At 32.0% G+C, this 21,948-nt stretch overlaps 2 protein-coding genes across 2 annotated transcripts in view; both read left to right on the forward strand.

Moving 5' to 3' along the window:
• The window catches only part of LOC140449535 (beta-1,4-glucuronyltransferase 1-like), a 40,265-nt gene that overhangs the window by 3,248 nt on the left and 15,069 nt on the right, over positions 1–21,948 (forward strand). Inside the window, exons 2-4 of the mRNA XM_072542742.1 lie at positions 4,087–4,349; positions 8,570–9,235; positions 20,672–20,825. Of these exons, the coding sequence (XP_072398843.1) occupies positions 4,087–4,349; positions 8,570–9,235; positions 20,672–20,825 (1,083 nt within the window). The remainder of the gene's footprint in view (positions 1–4,086; positions 4,350–8,569; positions 9,236–20,671; positions 20,826–21,948) is intronic.
• LOC140442341 (uncharacterized) lies at positions 5,431–7,126 on the forward strand. Its single transcript, XM_072533416.1, has 4 exons — positions 5,431–5,505; positions 5,584–5,708; positions 6,633–6,747; positions 6,966–7,126. Exons 1-4 carry the CDS (start codon positions 5,436–5,438, stop codon positions 7,124–7,126), a joined length of 471 nt encoding a protein of 156 aa, XP_072389517.1. The 5' UTR covers positions 5,431–5,435.

Consider the following 21,948-nt stretch of genomic DNA (forward strand, 5'->3'; position numbering starts at 1 on the left):
CCTCAATATATTCCCTTCATCTTTTCCAGTTTATCTTACTTATTGACTATGATATTTCCTTGTTTATTAGGTAAACTACTTGAAGTTGACCTATATGGTCCAGTTATGTCTCATACTTTTTTGAACATATTAAAGATGTCATTTTTTCTGTACTTCTTCTATTTCAAGACATTAGCAGAGTTCCCCTTTTTCTTTTGTATCTCGGATTTTCCTTCTGATTACATGATTGATTTTGTTGTATTCTCTGTTTTCGTTTGTTTTCTATTAGTCTCAATATTTTATCAGTCATTAATTATTATTTGTGGTTTAGTTTTATACCTTTTCGTTGTTTCTTACATGATGGTTTTGATCAGATTCCAGCGGTCTTCGATATTATGTGTTTCTTTCGATTTTTCAAACTTCTGTTCTATCTCGTGTATAATTTCTTGGCTATTATCTCGAATATAGTCAGTGTTTATTTAGTTAGTCGGTTGTTGTTGGCGTTTTACTTTTTTAAATTTCAGTTTTATGTCACTGATTAATAAAATATATGATCTTGTTTTTAGTATCCGCTGAAGACTTCCAAGTGTATAAACGACCCTTGAGTAGTTTGAAGAATGTATTTGTCACACATAAATTGTTCTCTTTGCAGAATTTTACAAAACGATCTCCTCTGTCATTACGTTGTCCAAATCCGAAATTGCCTACAATGTTTTCTTGTCCACCTTTTCCTAGTTTGGTCTGGTATTGAAGTCCTCATTATTATAATAATATCTTTATTTTTCAGATAACTCATCATTACCTTCTTTATATCATCATAACAGTTCTCTATGTCTTCTTCGCTACTGCTAGCTATTTGCGTATAAATTAAGGCTAGATTAATATCCACTGGCTTTAAATTTAATTGCATCATGATGACACGAAATATAACAGATTTATATATAGATTTAATACAATTAGATATTTCTTAGTGTACAATGAATGTTACGCCATTTCGGTGGATATTGCCTTCTTTTCCGGAGTAGAATACGCCGTGGTCATCTATCCTGCATTTACCAGCCCCGGCCAGCGCATCTCGTTTGTCCCAAGAACTGGTATGTTGAGCCTTATCATTTCACGTATAGTGTATTGTGTCTTACCGGGCTCTTAGAGACTTCTCACATTCCATGTGCCTATTCTAATGTCTGATTATATTCTTATGTCTTTTCTATTGTCACAGGGATTTCGCTGGATAACAGCCTGGGAAGGACTGTGTGCTTGTCTTCTCTTGTCGGATCTTGGTGTCCGAGGACCATGATCAGTACTTTTCTTATATGCCAGTGCCATTATGAATGAACTGGGGAATAATAATGGTGTGGTTTTAAGGGGCTTTCCCCATCGTAGTACCACAACCATTTAAACTGCTGCAGTCATGCTTGTGGTAGTTCAGTTTTAAGTCGATCCAGAATAATTTCCTCTGCGTGTTAAACTGATACTGATGATCGCTGCTGCCCTCTTTATCAGAGAGGAATAGCAAAAAATAACTAGATTTTGAAAGAAGTAAGTGTTTGGAGATGTTTTCTCTTAGTAAGGAGTTGATAGTAAAGCATGGCTCGCCTGGGCAGGGTCATTTCGGTGAAGTAGACCTATTGTACTGGGATCGTAGAAAAGTATCTATCCGCTACCCAAAAGTTATCTTACAAAAAAAAAACAATGTAGCGCTCAATTTTTGGCCTAATTCTCAGAGACAGGGTAAGAAACAAGAAGATACGTAGAAAGTCATAGGTGGATAATGTTTTCAAATACAGTGCAAGACTTAAATAGGGATGAGCAGGGCATATAGCATGATTACAGGATGAGAGATGAACAAAGAAAATAAAAAAACCTTAAGGAGGCCTATTTCTGACTGTGGACTGTGAGTAGACGCTGCATGATGATGATAAGTAGTAACCCCTGTCTTTCTAGTTATAAAGTTTTGAAGCTTTTTCTTTAAGAACTTGTCTCCACTGTTCTAGTTGTTGTTCGAAATACTATTTATCATCCGTATTTTTTAGTAATACTAAATCATCAGCATACATTAAACTCAAGTGAATGTTAACAGGTACTTTAGCAGATCCTGAGATTTATGAAAATAAATAACAGCTGCCTTTTAATGAAAATTACGCCTGTCGTTGATCTATCTTTATCAATCCAATTCCGGTTTCTTCACTTCCCTTTATTAATACTTTTTCCCACATTTTATGGTGCACTAAGTAGTTTTATGGCTTTGTACTGTTGTTGTACTTTGTATTGTTGAACTGTTTTATGTTTATAAACAGGTACTAATATAGGGCTCCTCCATTTATCTGGCATTTGTTTACTTTAAAAATTATATTAAACAGACCTGTTAAACAACTTGATTCTTTTCTTCCTAAGACTATTCATACTTCCCAAGGATATCATTTGGTCAAACTGGTTTACCAGTTCTTTACATCGAACGTGCTTGAGTAAATACCGTCCTCGTTGTTTATTTTGGTGACTACTCGTCCCCTTTAACATTTTATGAATTTTTGTTTCATCTCTCCTGGTATTCAGTTGATCGCATAGATTTTAATAGCCGTCTGCTTTAACTTATGTTGTTGATACTTTTGGTTCTTTTGGCGTTCTTGCAGTTAAGATCAGTGTTGGACCTATTTTCTTCACAAACTGCCAATTTTATTTAATTAATTCTGTAGTTATCCTATCTATCCTTTCATCTTTCAATTTTTAATATTTCCAAGGGTTGTTTTTAGTTCATTAATTGTTATTTTACCATGAATGTCATATTTTGCATACTAGCCGTACGAGTCTATAATAATAACAATTAGTCCAAATATTTCGTCATATACCCAACATTGATATGCATATACGTGTGTATCAAAATTCTAACAATAAATCTTAGATAAGCTTAATATAATATCTCATATCCAAAAATATTTGGAAGAGCATTTGTGATGGCCTAAAAAGGTATTTCTGTGACAGTTCGTAAAAAATTTATAAATTTATTTATTTTATATAAAGGAAAACTACACAGGCAATATATATATATATATATATATATATATATATATATATATATATATATATATATATATATATATATATATATATATATATATATATATATATATAAGAAATACTAAATATTATTGACTGTCGATATAAACAAACAACACAGTTTATTAGGGCTGCAGTCAGTAGGTTTGGCCGGGATGTTATAGAAACACTCTTTTGACTTTTGGTCGAGCTTTCGGAATTCTTTTATTCCTTCTTCAAGACACTGTAATTAGAAGAAAGTGTAAATATTTACAACATATCTCAAATTGTCATTACAACTTACTAGTCGTTGAGAATATTTTTCTAAAGCTACGACACTCAACATTAAAAACACACATATAAAATATAACATTTAAAATAATGGACAATATACATTTTAAAATTTAGTTGGAAAGTTAAAATTTTAAAATTTTGTTAGTGACATCTTTTCATGGTGTGTTTTGACTGATCCATAGAGAACGGAAAAAAAACAAAAATAGTGTGATTAAAAAGTAATTAGGAGTTCTTGCTATTATATTAATGGAAGTAGTATCTTAAACCTGTCTTGATAGTATGCAACATGTTTTGTATGCAGGTGTATTACGGTGTGTATATGTAAAAGTAAATCTTTATTTTATTTTTGATGTTTTTTCAGTAAGTAACAATATTATCTTATTGTTGAGCTGTTGATTTGATTTTTATCACCTTCTTTCTTATAAAGTCTCTTTTAAATAAAACTCAATTGCGTTTCTGCGAGAAGAACAACTTTATTATTGGTTTTTCAATATTAAATTGTTTAAAAACATTACCTACAGAAAGATACACCATTTGAAGTTTTTAACTAATATAAAAATTACGTCTCATATGGCAGTAATAATAATTTATAATGACAAAACAAGAGTAATTGCCAAAAGCTAAATAAGACTTATTTTAAATAAGAAGTACTTTGACAGTGAAATTACACAAATTGTAGAAAAACAAAAAGTGTTCCGTTTTCTTTGCATGACAGTTATTCCCTTTCTGATAGTTTTTTAATTGCTTGAATAAATGTAGTAAGATAGGGAACCATTTTAGGGAAGATGTCGGTTGTGGAACATGAGCATAGCTGCCCTAGTCTGCCTGACAATATACAATGTGATGTTGACCTTAAAACTTATGTACGCTCAGGAGTGTCCGAAGCAGCAACAGAAAATTATACAGAAAGTTGTTTACCAGAAGTGCAACCAGGAGTCGCCATCAATCCCGGATGATGCCTTTTCCTCTCTGGACCTAAACTTAGGCCGGTGGGACAACCAACACAAGTATAAGATGTTTGACAATTTTGTTTTAGGAGAAAAGTAAGTATTAGAAGGTATTCTTATTTAGATTACAAACTTCTCCTTTTTCTTAATTATTTAATATTTTTTAAGCACTAATATTAGAGATTTCACTTGGTTTTCTATTCGGGTGTTAAAATTCTCCAGTATTATCATCTACCCTCTGACCTGATCTACTACCTATTATAGTTCGTTATAAAATTATTTCCTTGTTATTTGAGGCTTGTTATTTTCTGAGCCGTACACTCAGATGATATTCAGGTCTTCCTTTTTTATTCTTATCTTGGTTGCTACAATATTTTCTGACACGCATTGATACTCTGATGTGATTTTGGTATGTTTGGTGTATTAATAAGGCTACACATTTTTATCTCTGTTTCTTTGCAACTCCACTGTAGATTAGTATGTATTCACCTAATTTTAATTGTCCTTTTCCTTTCTTTTTTGTTTCCTGTGGAGCGCAAATATCTATTTGTTTCTATTTCAACGCTTGAGTTATTGCACGGTCTCTTGTGTTGAACAATCTGATATTCTATGTAGTAATTCTCATTTGGGTTGTGGATGTTCTGTTTTGTCCTCATTTCTTGCTGTGGTCGTCTTTATATTATCAATCGGGTTCCGAGGCTCACAATGTTTAAGCAGTATTTGTTTTTAGTAGGTTGCTAACTTTATACCTTAAGGCGGGGTCCCACCAGTCGCGCTGTGCTGCGCCGCGCTGTTTGTTTTGGTTCATTTGTGCGCGGAGCGAGCTTGAGCGACTAGTAGGAACGACAAGTAGTGCTGCGCCGTGCAAGTTCAAACAAGAACGAACATTATCCGTTGGTTGTCGGTAAAGTAGTGTAGATCAAAGAAAAGTGCGCGTTCAGTTGGAACGGTGTTTGTGATTGAATACCATTTTTACAGATTCTTGTGTTTCTGTACTATTTTCGCGATGAGTTTTGAGTGGAATCATGAAGAAGTTGAAAAACTTATTGAGGCATACAGAGACAAACCGGAATTGTGGAATCCGAAAAGCAATAATCAACATAATCATAAAAGTAAGAAATATGATGCATGGGTATTTATTGCAGACAATATCGGTTTTCCGTCGCTGAAGCTAAAACAAAGATGACGTCTTTGTTGTCTTTATATAGAAGAGAAAAGATGAAAATAAAAAAGTCAATGGGCACAGGCAAAGGTATTTTTACATTTTAATTTCAGTAGAAATTGATAAATGTTTTGTTTCATCTCTATGGATAATTGAATTTTTTTTTAGGACGAGATGATATTTTCGTCAGTACTTGGTTTGCTTATAAGCATTTTCAATTTTTGACAGAAAAGGATGCACCCGTCAATCGAATCGACACAGAAACACGTGACAACAAAGATGATATAGAAAATGTAAGTATTTCAAAATTCATTTATTACTAAAACTAATGTAGGTCTATTGTTAACATTATACTTATGCTTGCTCATCTTGCCAAGCTACATGTCCATCTGTAACAAAATAGTCAGTAAGTTCATTGCGAATTACCTGTGCATTTGAAGAACTTTTTCTTGATATTTTTCTTAAACTAGACAATAAGGATTTTTCTACCTTATTTCTCCAAGATCCAGCTACTAATTCCCCGTTAGAATGCTCCCTGTCAAAAGTACTTTCTAGAGTATATATATTTTTGGATTGTGCACTCTGTCTTAAAAAGTTATGTAGGTAGACAGTTGTTAAAACTATGTCTCTGGCTTTCTGCGGCTCCAAAAGTTTAGGTTTTCTTAAGACTATGAAAATTGAGCTAAGAATTTCAAAAGCATTTTCAACGACCCGTCTTGCTCTAGAAAGGTGGTAATTAAATACTCTTTCTTTTGAACAATTGTCGTGAACGTCAGGATAAGGTCTCATAATGTTTTCATGTAATGCGAATGCCTCATCTGCCAGAATAACATATGGTATAATCAGATCACGTTCAGGAAGTGGTTTACCCTCAGGTATATTCAAGGTATTTTTATCTATTTTCTTCCATAAAACAGTATTTTCAAATATATTGCTATCGGATATACGACCCTGTGAACCTACATCAACAAATAAAAAGTTATAGTTTGCATCCACAATTGCAAACCAGACAATGCTGAAGAATGATTTGTTGTTGAAGTATTCACTGTTACTGTTCATTAGTGCTTGTAGTGCCACATGTTTACCATCCAAAGCCGCTAAACAGTGTGGGTAGTTCCATTGTTCTTCGAATTCATTTGCACATTTTAGCCATTCTTCCGAATTTGTGGGCATCTGTAAATAAAAAGAATATTAATTTGGATATGTATTACTTACAGGTTTCCGATAACGTAGACATCGAACATGACATGCCAGGAGTATTAGACGAAATGAATGAATCGAAAATGCTATTCAGCACCCTGACTCATCAAACAGGGTTGGTCCGCCTAAACGGCAAGTTCTTGCTACTCCAAACAGGTCAAAAAACAAAAAAATACCGACGATCCCCGGCTAATTAGAGCCTTTTACATCTTAGATAGTGTTAAATACCAATGTATAACGGGATAAGTGTTCAACATTTGGTGAACATATCACTGAGAAGCTTCGAAAATTAACAGAGCACAAAAGAAGCATACTAATGCATAAAATAAACCATCTTATTTATGACGCAGAAATGGAACTATATTCCAAGAATCAGTATGTGTCAGCTAGTTCAGAATCTTCTTCTGGCTATACTCCGCAACAAAGTCCTACGTCACTACATGATGCTGCCTTAGTAATTCATTCACCCATTATCCTCACTCATGTTTCCCAAAATCATCATACTAAATAACCACTCACTTTCGACACCCCATTCGCCTGCACCGCCTATCCCTGTTCCACAAGAACATTCTATGTCGGTACATTCACAAAATTCACATACATCACTTTCCTCTGTTCCTTCCTCACAACTTTCTCCTATTCAGGAATATGTAAATCATTTTAATGTGTAAATAAAGCCATTATTATAAACAGTGTTTTTTATTATTTGAATTTAAAGTTATTATCTATTATAATGTATGTTCTATAAAAATTAGTTTTACTTACGCGTATATGTATATATATATACTGTTTGAGTGTTTCATTGAGAGCACCACAAACTTTCATAACACTCCGTGATACAGTTTGTTTGGACACTTTGAATGTATACATCAGACTGCTAAATGAATCTCCTGTTAGAAATCGTAAAGTTATCGCCAGTCTTTCCCTAGCAGATACAGCAGTTCTGTAATTAGTATCCTTTTCTCTTATTACTGGTTCAATCATTGTTAACAGGTACTCGAAATCGTGCAACGACATACGACAAAAATTTTGAAACTATCTCGCAACTAAATCACTTAAAAGATTATTTCCATGATAAACTTGTCTACTTTTTCTTGTAAAAAATGGTTAATTACTATAACAGCAGCACTTGCTATTGCTAATTTTGTTTCCATCGTGCGCGCGTAAATAAAACCTGGAACTTATTTGTTCCTCTAGAATCACATGCGCAAAGTTGCGCCGCTCTGTGTAGTTCTGCTCCGCGCTGCTCGAAGCAGAGCGGCGCAGCGACGAATAGCGCGACTGGTGGGACCCCGCCTTAGATAGCAGGTAATATACCTTTTCCTGCGGCAACGTTAATACAGTATATTTGGTAAACTCTCACGGGTCTCAGATTAATAAGCAACTATTTAACTAGCTCAATAAAAAACAATATTAGGATTAATGCTTTGGGTGTGTAGCGAAAATTGATAACTAAAAAATTCTATTAAACAGGTTTATCGGGATGAATAGGACTCTTTTGTTATTTAGTTTATTAACTTATATACAATAGGTACTCGTATTTACAGCAAGAGATTTAATTAAAATAATAAATTTAGTGTATATCCAGCGTATAGACGTTAGACTCCAATGAGATATTATCAAATGGCCCCTCTACGTATATTAACACACATAATGCCAATTCCTTTCAAGAGTTGGTCCTTTAGTGGTTTTTAAATAGACAAACTAAGGCACCTATGGCGTATTTGTCTGGCGAGCTAAGCGCTGAGATGAAACTGCCCTTTTTTTATTTAAAATTTTTATGTTTTCTTATATTCTTTTCTTAGATTTATTTTTCCGAAAATTTTTTATATAATGTCCTAATGTAATCGATATTTTGATGTTGTCCTAACTTCAGCAAGAAGTATAGTGTTGGGGTCGATAAACTAAAATTAAATATGTAGCGAAAAACAAATTAAAGTTGTTAAATTTTTAGATACATAATCCTCAGCAACGTCTACAAAACCTGCCTAGCGACTCAGGGCTCCCTGGATAAGCTACCATCAATCATAGAAGTTGCCAACCACTGGAATGGGCCTATATCTCTCGCGACATTTGCGGCCAGCGAAGACGAACTCAATGCTTTGCTGTTTTATATCTCGTATTTGAAAAAATGTAATGAAAAAATCAACGATAAGGTAACATTCCATCTAGCATTGACCAAGGACCGCAAACCGAAGAGGTTCAACCTAGATATAGAAAAACTTAGAGAAGCGAAATGTGATAGTCCAATAGAAATACTTCAACACTTAACTAGAAACCTCCATAAGGGTGCTAATCAATGGAGAGCCAAATTACCGTATCCTCAGAATCATCTGAGAAACTTGGCTCGGAAGAACTGTCAAACGAAATTCGTTTTCCTTACTGATGTCGATATAATCCCCAGCAGAAACATGGCTGAGAGCCTTGATGTGTTTTTTAATGATGACGTATGTAAGAAGGGAAGAAAGTGTGCTTTTGTTGTGCCAACTTATGAAATTGACGAGAGAGTGATGTTTCCCCATAATAAGACTGAGCTAATAAGGATGGCGACTAAGGGACTGGCCAGACCATTTCACCATAAAGTCTTTATTTATAATCAGTATGCTACAAATTTTTCAAGGTAAGTTAATAAAACAGTTTTTTTTCTGTATCTACTCAATTAATGCAGAATGATAAATATATAATTCCTCATTTTTGCTAATTCTGTCTTGGTGAACAATACCCAAAAAGTATGATATGTTCCAAGAGAGAATAAACCCTTAATATAATTTCTAGTTCCTGGTAAATCCTAAAAGTGATTTAGCAATCGCCTTTTAACCTTTACATGAGAGATATGAAAACATATAACAACTTGCTGGCGCACCCGTGACAGCAACTGCAATTAACCCTTCAGCGGATAAGCTAAATATAATTACACAAACAAAATGAAAAATTAAAAAAAAAATTAAAAATGAACTAAATTTTCTTAAACTATTTATGTATCCTGTATTTCTATATTATATTGTTTCAATATAATTGCAATATTCAAGATTTACTAGAAATAAACAAGCATCTAAAAATTAACCCTTTACCGCATCATGTGCCATAAATGGCACAAACCAAAAAAAAAATTGTTTTTAATGTTTTAATTCAATTTTTACGTAGCCGCCCATATCTGACACGTACTAATAGTGTAGCGAGATATGCGGCATAGTTAGTTCTGATGACGAGATAGGCAGCTGTGCTCAGTTTCAAGTTCATTCTTGTTGAAATTCTGAACCACGTGAAACAGTGCTTGAAGTTAGAGGTTATTTTTCATAGTAAAAACGTTTTTTACGGCGAGAAAAAATGAAATTGAAATTTATTGGATTGTGATATTAGATATCTGCTTAGGTAAGTACTAAAAATTAAGAATGTTGAGTCTCTCGAAATCCCCAAAACGGGTTTGTGCTATATATGGACACTATGAAGTTATGGACTCATTAATTGTTTTTGTAGATATGGATCCGAAACTCTTTTATGGTACAATGACTGCAGTTAGAATTCCAAATAGTACTAATAGTGAAGAATCAGATCTCTCCGATGAATACGGCACAAATGAGATGATATTGTCAAGATAGTGACAATGAGGAGCGTGAAAATTTACCAATCAATGTCAAGGAAACTGTCATTTCCGCCACATCCTCTGATTCCTCAGATGATGATAACCCTTTGTCTGAAAGACTACGATATAAAAGGAAGAAATCTCATAATTGGGTGAAAGAAAATCTGAGAAGATCAGAAAGTGATACAAAATTTACTGGTTATGAAAATATACCTTTTTCGATTTTACAATTTGAAACGCCGGTAGTCCAATTTTTTAAGTTTCTTTTTCCTGATAGTCTTATAGAGCATATCACAGACCAATCAAATTTATATTAAGGGCAACAACGTCCAGGTAAACCGGATAATATAAAAAAATATGAAATAGAACAATTTATAGGAATTACTATTTACATGTAGATAATTCAACTTCCATCAAGAAGACACTATTGAAATGCCAATATTGGCTACCGAACAGTTAGCGATGTGATGAGCTCTAACAGATTCGAAGAAATAAAACGTTTCTTGCATTTCAATAACAATGATGACATGATTGAAAATGATCAGCCTGGACATGACAGATTATTCAAAATTAGACCTGTTTTTAACAAAATCAAAGAACGACTACTCATGGTTCCGAAAGAAGAATTTCTAGCTGTAGACGAACAGATTATACCAACAAAAGCGGGAAGCCAGCTAAAGCAGTATAACTAAAAAAAACACGTAAGTCGGGCTTCAAAAACTTTGTGCTGAGTGGTATTTCGGGATTCAGCTATGACTTTAATTTGTTTGTTGGTTCCCAGAGTAATATTGTACCACTAGGAGCACCAAATCTTAGTATGAGCAGCAACGTGGTTGACATATTAGCAGATTCGATACCAAAACATCAACAGTACAGGTTGTTTTTTTTTGACAATTGGTTCACCAGCATACCTTTTATGATATATCTGACCAAAGAGGGCATTTTACCTTTGGGAACAGTAAGACTTAATCGTGTTCCTGGAGTTGGGATGCCAACTGAGAAGGAAATGAAGAAGCGCGGCAGAGTTCATAAATGGTAGAGAAAATAGCCAATATAGACAATGTGAATGTCAGTGTAGTGTCCTGGTTTGATAATAAAATCGTTACTACAATGTCAACATATGCTGGAAGTGAACCAAAGGGAGAAAAAAGAAGATTTTTCTAAAAAGAAAGTATACATAAAATGATACCTTGTCCTAACAGTGTCCCAATCTATAACAACTACATGGGAGGTGTAGATCTCCTTGATTCCATGTTAGGATTTTATCGTATAAAAATCAGGTCGAAGAAATATTATTTACGAATAGTTTTACATTTCATTGACATGACAGCCGTAAACTGTTGGTTATTAGCCAAAATAGCGAAAAAAATTGATTTACCCCTTTTGGATACCAAACTAGCAATAGCCGATGCTCTATGCAAAGCCGGAAAACCAATTAAACAGAACAGAGCTGGAAGACCGTCAAGTAGTAGCATTCTGCAGATGTACGAAAACAAACGAAAAAAGGGCCCCACTAAAGAAATACTGCAAGAAGACATCCGTAAAGATGGGCTTCATCATTTTCCCTATTGGGATGAGAGCACTAGGCAAAATGCAAGTTTCCAGGCTGTACAGGGAAAACATATAAAGTGTGCACAAAATGTACAATACCGTTGTGTATTAATAAAGAAAGAAACTGTTGTTTGCAGTTTCATACTGTATAGTGTATACTGTAGCTTTAAAATAGTTTGACTTTAATATTACATTGTTGCATGATGTTCCATATTCGGCACCAAAATTTTTTTTTTGTCCATAAAGTTTGCCTCGTAGCTAGATTTTTTAAAATATTTTTACGTAAAAATAGAATTAAAATTCTTATCTGAGAATTTATTTTTGACAAAAAACAAAAAATTATGCGGTAAAGGGTTAACAGCATTTTTTGTATTTTGATTTTAATTTTAGTTTACAACGAAATAAGAAAAGGTAACCCTAAAGTAAATATTTCGTTTTAAAGGAAAATAACATTGTAATATTAAACAAACAACAAGGTTACATGGGCCCTGATTCTAATTGAGATTTCGACTCAAAACATGTCGAAATTAATATGGCGACGTCGAAATGCGACTTTCCGAACCTTGTGGATTTCAGCTGAACTAACCAAACGACGTCACTAATTTTCGATTTATCGAAATCAATTTCAACTTCAAGAAAGTGGTTGAAATTTCATTTCGAGTCGAAATTAATCTGACATGGCTGGCTGGACTGGGAGAAGTGAACTTATTAGGTTCAGTTTAGGTACGTAGGCGGTGTTGTATTTTGATCCTTGCAAGGAAAACTGAGGCAAAAAGTATTAATATGGCTGTGTTTTATGGACATTTGCTATTTTTGGAGGAATTTGGAAGAGAGGATAGATATCCGACGTTCAGAACAGAGGATAAGAAGAATGTTACGGGATACTCAAAATTCTTTTTCACTAAGTGATGCTCAATTTAGGCAACAATTCCGGCTTAATAAACAAGCTGCAAATTATTTAATAAGGGTATTAGAACCATATTTGGAAGAAGGTGTTTATGCCTCTAGGATACCCAAAATATTTAGGGTTAGTATTACTAAGCTGCAGTAAATTTAAAAATATATTAGAATATAACCACTAAGTCAAATCTTAGTGGTTATAACTTTAGGATCTCCCATATCACCTTTTTTTTCTTGCCATCTTTTCTTTCAATTCAAAATATAATTGAGAATGGCCACTATTTATGTTTTAACAACTCAAACAAGAAAAAAAAAAGACGTTCATGTAACGTAAACAAAACAAACATTCAACAAGCGTAGTGCAGCCAATAAACAAGAGGGCCAACCCAAATTTTCAGCAGTGTCAAAATAATAAAGTAAATATCCCCAGTTTTAACTACAATCGAAATGAATGAGAATCGCTAGCGATTGCGACTGTCATGGCGTAGTCGCTTTTAAATTTCGACATCGAAATGAAATAGAATCAGGACCCTGAACATGGTAATACAAATTGTGTTTACACTTCAGTCCCGAGAAATTGTCTTTTTTAAAATAATCTATATCGAAATAAACTTAAACAAAAGCAATAAGTGATCGTATCTAGTGCAGCTACGTTACGGAATAGAACAGTGAGTTAATCTGATTTTATTATCAAAAACATTTCAAATCATACTGTTTGTTCAGTTAGGCCGAAAGGCCTGTTATCAGAATCATTTCCGGTTCTATAACTGGTTTAATTAAGTACTAATGAATTTATCAAATAATATCAGATCCTACCTCAAACATTTGTCAACAGTCATGACTGACAATCAACAATCTCAAAACAAAATATCATATTCTGCTGTCCTTAATAATATTTTAATTCAGTTTCCTTAAAAGAACCAAGCCATTTTATTTAATGCGCTACCTGATACTAAAATAGAAGAGTACTTATTAACTCTTGGTAAAGTTGTTCATCCATGGAATATTTTATTTTCATCAAGACTATCAAATAACAGAATATGTATATGTCTCCAACGAATCCTTGATTGAAAATTGTATGTCCAGTTCAACCCAAATAACAATAAAAGGCGAAAATTTAAAAACAACTAAAATTAATAACTCCGAACGAAGGACTATAAATATTTAATGTTTGCCCTTTTATTCCACACACTCTAATAGAATATGAGTTAATGAAATTGGGTCTTAAATTAAGGTCAGCTTTAACCTTCCTTAGAATAGGTAGTCAGCTCCCAAAATTTCAACACGTCGTCAGTTTAAGAAGACAAACATATATATTCAACCTCTTGTAGATATAGACCTACCTTCTTCTTTCTTAATTACATATGAACAAACTTCGTAGGTATCACATATTTTTAAGTTTAGATAAACTCTTATGTTCGAGTCATAATCCACAAAATGATTCCACTCTGATCGACCACCAACCACAACAACCAATACAACAACAACCACCAGGATCCTTCCAGTCTAACAAATCACCCTTAGAAATGTAACCAGATGTTCCCGTCAGTAATTCTAGTACCGAACCTCCCCCTAACCAAGAGCCAGATACGAATTTATTACCTCTTATCCTTATAGAAACTAATTGTATATTTAAATATTAGTCGACGACCAACAAGAGGAAAATTTCGGAAATCAATACTACTTCATCTCCTACTGAAGAATTAAATAAAGAATTTAAAATCCCAAAACCAACCAAAAAGAAACAAAAAAAAGCAACCTGAAACTACCATATCAATTCAGGAAATGATGATGCCAACAAAAATAATATTTCACAATATGTCAAATAATTTTAAATTAACATATGAACAGACTCTTGACTTTTTTGAAAAATATTCTAGCTCGCCTAATCCTCTTAGCTTACTACAAACATAACGGATACACCCAACTTTATGAATATGATAACAACAATTTAGCCGTATTTTACAGTAAAAATCATAAAGGTCAAATGCACTAAAATAGTAAACAAAATACAAAAAATGACAAAGTCAGATGATGCCGCTTATCAAGACAGCGATACTACAACAAATTCATCTCGGTAAAGAAACTAAAATCTTCGATCCAATTTTTTAATGGAATGTTATGGGGTTCTATACCCGTTTTGAAATGCTTAAACATTTATGTTCAATAATCTCGCCATCAATTATTTGTTTTTGTTGTCATTATTATTGGTTGTTATTTGAAACAAACTTGAAAGGGCAGCATAGTTATGATATAAAGAATTATTGTTGTTTTGATAAAAAACAAAATGACGCAAATATTGCTAGTGGAGGAGTTGTTACATATGTTAACCAAAAATATGAATCGGAAGCATTATTTATCGATAGTAAATTAGAAGTAGTACGAGTATCAGTGTCCTTTCCGCAAAAAATATTATATTAAATTAAATTCCCACTCCCAGAATAATTGTTGGTGATTTTAATAGTCACAATGCAATATGGGAATCTCTAGGAATAAATTCCAAAGGTAAACTTTAGAAAACATAATTACCTTAAAAAACCTAAACTTGCTGAATGATGGACAATCATCGACTTGTCATTATGTGAGCCTGTACTGTCATCAAAGTTTTCATGGTATGTAATCCAGTTTTTATATGGAAGGGATCATTATCCTATCAAAGTCTGTTTCAATAATAATTATAAAGATATTAATACAACTCAAATCTCAAAATGGAATCTATAGAACAGAACTGTTATATATATCACTATATCACTATATATCACTGAATAGTTTATATCACTAATCCATCTTGCTGGTGAAAGACATATAGGTAAAACACAAACTTTACATAAAAGAAATTCATTACCATGGTGGAACGCAGAGTGTACTGACATAATAAAAAAATATAAAAAATCCTTTAACAAATTAAAACGTCAAAAAATACCTAAAACACCATAGAATATAAGAAATTATCGGCTCAAGCTAGATATATAACTAAAAAGAACAGAAAACAATATTGGCAAGAATCTATGTCTTCTATTAATATCAATATCCCTATAAGCACCGTATGGGAAAATGTTAGAAAAATATCTGAAAGCAATACACATAAAAGGATTCCATTCCTATGCAAAAATTAACAGATAGTAACATCTAATAATGACATAGCAGAACTACTAGCAAAACAATTTGAAATGAACTTTAGCAATAACAACTTTTCTAAAGAGTTTATCAATACTAAGATGATTTTGATGATTTGAACGTTTACCACGGAAGAATTTAATTACTCTTTAAGTAGCAGCAAAAAATCGGCACCAGGACCAGACGATATTCCTGTTAGTTTCTTACAAAATCTACCAGATAATGGAAAAAAATATCTTGTTAACCTATATAACAGAATATGGACAAATAATTAGTTTCCCACATAATGGACGCAGGCGATAATAATTCCATTACTAAAACTAAATAAATCACGAACTGATCCTGATTCCTATAGGCCAATTTCTCGTAGCAATATAATGTGCAAAATCTTAGAAAAAATGGTGAATTATAAGATGGTTTTTGAAAAATAAATAAATAAATATTTATTATATAAAATAAAATAAATTAATAATCAATTAACAAAGCGGCTTTCGCAGGAACAGATCCACCATAGATAATTTAATAGACCTGGAGTTCGAAATACATGAATCATTTGCAATTGGACAGAAATGTCTTGCTGTCCTTCCCGATATAACAAAAGCGTTTGGCATGGCTTGCAGATACGACATTCTTAACACACTTAGTCATTGGGGTGTCAAAAGTAACATGCTATATTTTATTCATAATTTTCTTAACAAGAGACATTTTAAAGTTAAGATAAATGGTACAATATCCAGCATTTAGGAATGATATTTGATAAGGAACTATCGTGGAAATACCATATTATGCAAATTAAGCAATCTTGTTAATTTGTTAATTTAATGCGAACACTGTGCAATCGTGATTGGGGCGCAGATTTTAAAAGTTTGATTGATATTTACAAATCACTGTTACGATCAAAACTCGATTATGTATCAGTCGTATACTCATTTACAAAGGAGACTTTCCTTGCTCAACTAGAAGTCATACAAAATACAGTACTAAGAAAAGCTACAGAAGCATTGTATTCTAGCCCCATTAAAAGTCTACAATGTTTAACCGGAGAACCTTTAAATTTTAGAAGAATGCATTAACATACGCATCATCCATATGTGCGATAAAATCTTATCCCACTTTCCATTATACTATCACTGAACGTTTTGAAGAAACTTATATCAATAAAAAAAGGACGAATCCTCCCTTTTACGGGAGAATCAGAAAATGTCTCTCTCTCTCCATAATATTCAATTCCCAAAAATTGTTTGATCAGACAAATACAGTCACACCTCCCCTGGACCTTTCCTCCGATAAGGAAAGTTAGATCCATGTGATCTAACTCTTTCTAAATGCAATAAGCTTGAGATCCCCATGCAACAATTATTCAATTATTTTACAACATACTTGCTTCTTTTCCAGATCGTTGTTATATCTATACAGATTCATCCAAAACTATTGATGGTGTGGGATCACCAGTTGTAACTCCGAACATTGTTTAACAGTTTAAATTATCTTCCAGTTGCAGTATTTACTCTGGAGAACTATACTCACTCAATTCTGCAAGGACTCATTTATATACGTATCTTTTACAATTAACTCTACACATCGTAAAGCCCTCAACCGAATCTTGGTGCGAGATAAATTTAAACAAGCAGTCTTTTTGTTAACCTAACCCGTTTACATAATGTCATAGCAGACTAACTCACAGCTACCTAACCTCCAAATCAAATCGCTCTATTTGTCTCTTATGTAACTGCGACATTAATGTAACAAATATCTTAATAGAGTGTCTGTTTTTGCCTTTCACTAAATATATTAGTGAATGACAAAAACACTCACTACCTAACAATATAAAAGCAGTCTTAGAAGATAGGAAACTATATTTTCTTGTCTGCTTCTAACAGTTACTGTAGAAAAATGTTTGTACCACTTTGTTCCATCGTTCCCATACAAAAACAAACTCTATATATACAGGGAGGTCCTTAAGTAATTGTACAAAAAGAAACAGTAGACTATACACATACACTTTAAAATATTACGATTTAAGCCAAATTGCTTTAATAAAATTTTGATATTAAGAAAGATACAGGGTGTTGTTGTAGGTGCAAATTTAAAATTTTAATTTTTGCTATAAATTTCATGTTTGTAAACATTTATGTATAAAAATTTACAGCTGGGTGTTTTAAATATGAGAAATTATAATTTGATGCTCACTTTAATGTAGCTAATAGAGGGCGCCCACATATGCCACATACGTGGCATAAATTTCCACTTAACTTTTTTGCTCTTTAAGTAACCTCTATTTGTGACAAACAATATTAAAGATACATTATTTTAACAAAAAAAAAGTATAATATACTACTATTATATACTTGTTAATAACTTCAAAACTAAACAGTTTTCGAGATAATCGCATTTTACAAATCAGCTGCATAATTTTGATTTAAGGCAATTACTCCAGGCAACGAAGGAAAAATAGACAAAAACATTAAAACTTCTGCATTTTGGTATAAAATACATTTAACTAAAGTTAATAGTTAACGAAATATTAAATAAAATAAATATATCAGTAGGATAATTAATAATAGAATTTGACAAAATAACAGAATAATAGGATTTTACATCAAACATTTTACGTTTTATGTTAAATTAAAGTCATAATCACAACATTTTGTTTACAAACCAAATTAGGAAATAGTTAAACTAATTAACATAACTTTTTGTCAAAGTGTTCGATATGTCCACCATTTTCTTTAATTCATTTGTCAATATATTCTATAAAAGATCGTCTCATATTAAATAGCATCATTGGTTCTAAATAAACTGCTGCAGTATTTATTTCTTCCCATAGTTGCTTGCGAATTTTTATGGGATTCTTATAAACACGTTGATTTAATGCGCCCCATACACCAAAATCAATATAAATTCTGGGCTACGTGGTGGCTATAATGTATAATGGATAAATATATTCTTTTGCCTACATATCCAAATTTATGGTACATTGTGGAACTATATCTATTTGTCGCAGAGGTTAAATAATGTAATAAACTGTGATGTATCTCGTTTATTGGTTACTTATATACACAGGAATAACCTATCGATGGTATTACTTATTTATATTTATATTTACGTTACAGCTTACGAGTAACTATAATTACATCTCCAACAAATGGAGTATTATGATTTATTAACGAACTAATATTATGCCGAACTAAATTGCCTGTGTGTTTACTGTGTAATGAATAATAAGTATTCTTTTGGGATTTTTTATGAATTAAATAATTATATCAATATCTCACCACATTGCCAAGGAATATGACTACCACGACCAATTCAACGTTCAGAAAAGTTGTATTTAAGTATGTTCTCACTGCCTTCTCTCTAGAATGTGGAGGTATACCATCTTGCATAAACCACATATTTTGGATTTTCAGCATTTTACAATATAGAAAAAGTAATACAACTCCAGTATAGAAACTTAAAAACCGATAGAAAAGGTAAATTGTAAACATAATGACGGCCAACGTCTGAATACGGACACGGCACGTAAAGAGGAAGAGGAAGAATCTTTTCTCCAATAAGACATTTAGCAGCCATAACAAAGCATTTTGTGATGTAACATTATCATCTTTGAGTTGTTTTAATAAGAATAAACTATGAATTATGCTTATCTACAGATATTCAGTGCTTTACCGTACAAATATAATTATAAAGCTGACTTATAAAATGCGATTATATCGAAAACGGTTAAATTTTGAGGTTACTGACGAGTATACCTTTTCTTTGGAAAAATAATGTATCTTTAATATTTTTTAACACAAATAGAGCTAACTTAAAGGGCAAAAAAGTTAAGTGCAAATTTATGCCAGACATGTGACATATGTGGCGCTCTATATCAGTTACATTAAAGTATGTATAAAACTATAATTTTTCCTACTCAATAACATCCAATTGTAAATTTCTGTCTAAAATATTTACAAACGTAAAAGTTATAGCGAAAAATAAAATTTTAAATTTCCACTTTAACACCCTGTATCTTTCTGAGTATCAACATTTTATTAAAGCAAGTTGGGTTAAATCGTAATATTTTAAATCGCAGAATCTACGGTTTCTGTTTGTACAATTACTTAAGGACCACCCTGTGTATATATATATATATATATATATATATATATATTATATATATATATTATATATATATATATATCTATATATATATATCTATATATATATATATATATATATATATATATATCTATATATATATATATATATATATATATATATATATATATATATATATATATATATATATATATATATATATATATATATAATATGGCCGATAAAGTTATTAAAAAATATATACGTTTAGTCGGGTGAGGTCTATAAGGACTATAAGCGAGTCCTTACAGAGAGTAATATTTTAAGTTCCATGTATTTTTTTTCAATTTGCAGAAAATTCCGCAAATCGTTTCTACTCATAAAAAAAATGTATTTTTATGAGTAGAAAAGTTATATAAGGTAGAGCAGCGGACTCGGCCGCTGGAGGGTTAAAGTAAGAATAAAAAAAATATCTTAACCTACACAAACGGCTGCAGGTATTTTAATGCAATGATATTTATATCTATTTTTCAGCATCTCTTACTTTAGAATCTATTTAACCAAATGTTGCAGTACCATATTTGCAACAACACAATTTATTATTCAGATGATTAAAAGTACTGCTATCTGTTAATTCTTTTATGTTGCGTTGTTTCCCGATTCACATAATTATTAATATGTAATAAACTAAATAGCTACGATTCTTTTAGTTGAGAAAATAAAGAAAGTAATTTATGATTTCTGTGTTTCTGTAGATATTTCTGTATCTTATGTTAAATCTTGTTTAGTATCTTATTCTCTATTTTATTTCTTTTATCTTATTAGGTGGCAGACAACTATGGACGAAAATAATGATGTACATATTAGTCACCCCGTAACCAATTTTGAATTTCTATATGAACCATTTTACATTGCACCAGATATAGTACCACCACATGATGAACGGTTTATAGGATATGGATATACTAGAAACAGTCAGGTAATTAAGAATACCGCCATCTACCCGTTTAACTATGTATTTTTCCGTTCTAGCTATACAAATTTTTTCCAATTTTTTCCAATTTGTATAGCTAGATTTTTTTTTCATATATCACAATCGTAGAAAGTGACTCATGTTTTAATTATTTTTTGTGGGGCAGTAAAATTGGATGTTTACCCTATGGAAAAAAACATTTTTGTTCTTACAAAAGGAGATTATTTAATAAACAAAGTTTAAACTCTTAGCAATTGACAAAAACCTTCTTCTTTTGACTGTTCAATTTCAATAATTTGACTGGTCTATTTTTAAACTTTTCAAATATTTTTGCAAAGATTTGGGATCTAAGAAAAATGTAACGTTGTCACCGTGTATGATTTAACTTAAAGTTATCTGCAATGTTGTAGTTAATATCTTTTGTTAACGGTAGGTAATGTCTGCGATCAACAACATCGCAAATTACGGCGACGTAACTGAAAACAACGCCATTGTTCGAATAGCAATTTTATTGTCTGTTATCTGTACGTCAGTTTCATCAAGCAAAGAACATAATTGTTTGTAGTATTATTACTAGTGAAGGAGAGATTACGTTTACTGTTTGCGAATTGTGAGTAATTTAGTTTAATTTAATTTGGTGACGAATAATTAATATGACTGACAGTAGTATATTGAACCGTATATCAAAAATAAACGTCACAATTTAACACTCGAAGAAAAAACTATGATCGGGTAAGATAACATAATATGTTTGAGGGACTTGGGATAATAATACTTTGATGTTTGAGACAAGAGGAAGGAAAACAAATAAAATTGGATAATACAAACAAACAAGCCATTCGTCGTGCAGTACATAAATTTAATTTTAAAAAAGAATTACCAACTATAAAAAAATTGCTTCTTCTTCAATCTAATGAAAATATTCCAAAAATATCAAGACGTGTTTTGTTACGTACTTTTCGCGGAATGAACTTTAAAGGTATTTCAAAAGAAAAAACAAGAGGAATGGTACCCCTATTGAAAAATAAGAAATTATTTTATGGCGTAGAAAGTATCTGAAACAAATAACAGAATTTCGAAGAGATGAAAAAAACATATACAGATGAACTATAGTGAAATGAAGGACATA

The sequence above is a fragment of the Diabrotica undecimpunctata genome, chromosome 1 (genome assembly GCF_040954645.1).
Source record: "Diabrotica undecimpunctata isolate CICGRU chromosome 1, icDiaUnde3, whole genome shotgun sequence".
NCBI lineage: Eukaryota > Metazoa > Arthropoda > Insecta > Coleoptera > Chrysomelidae > Diabrotica > Diabrotica undecimpunctata.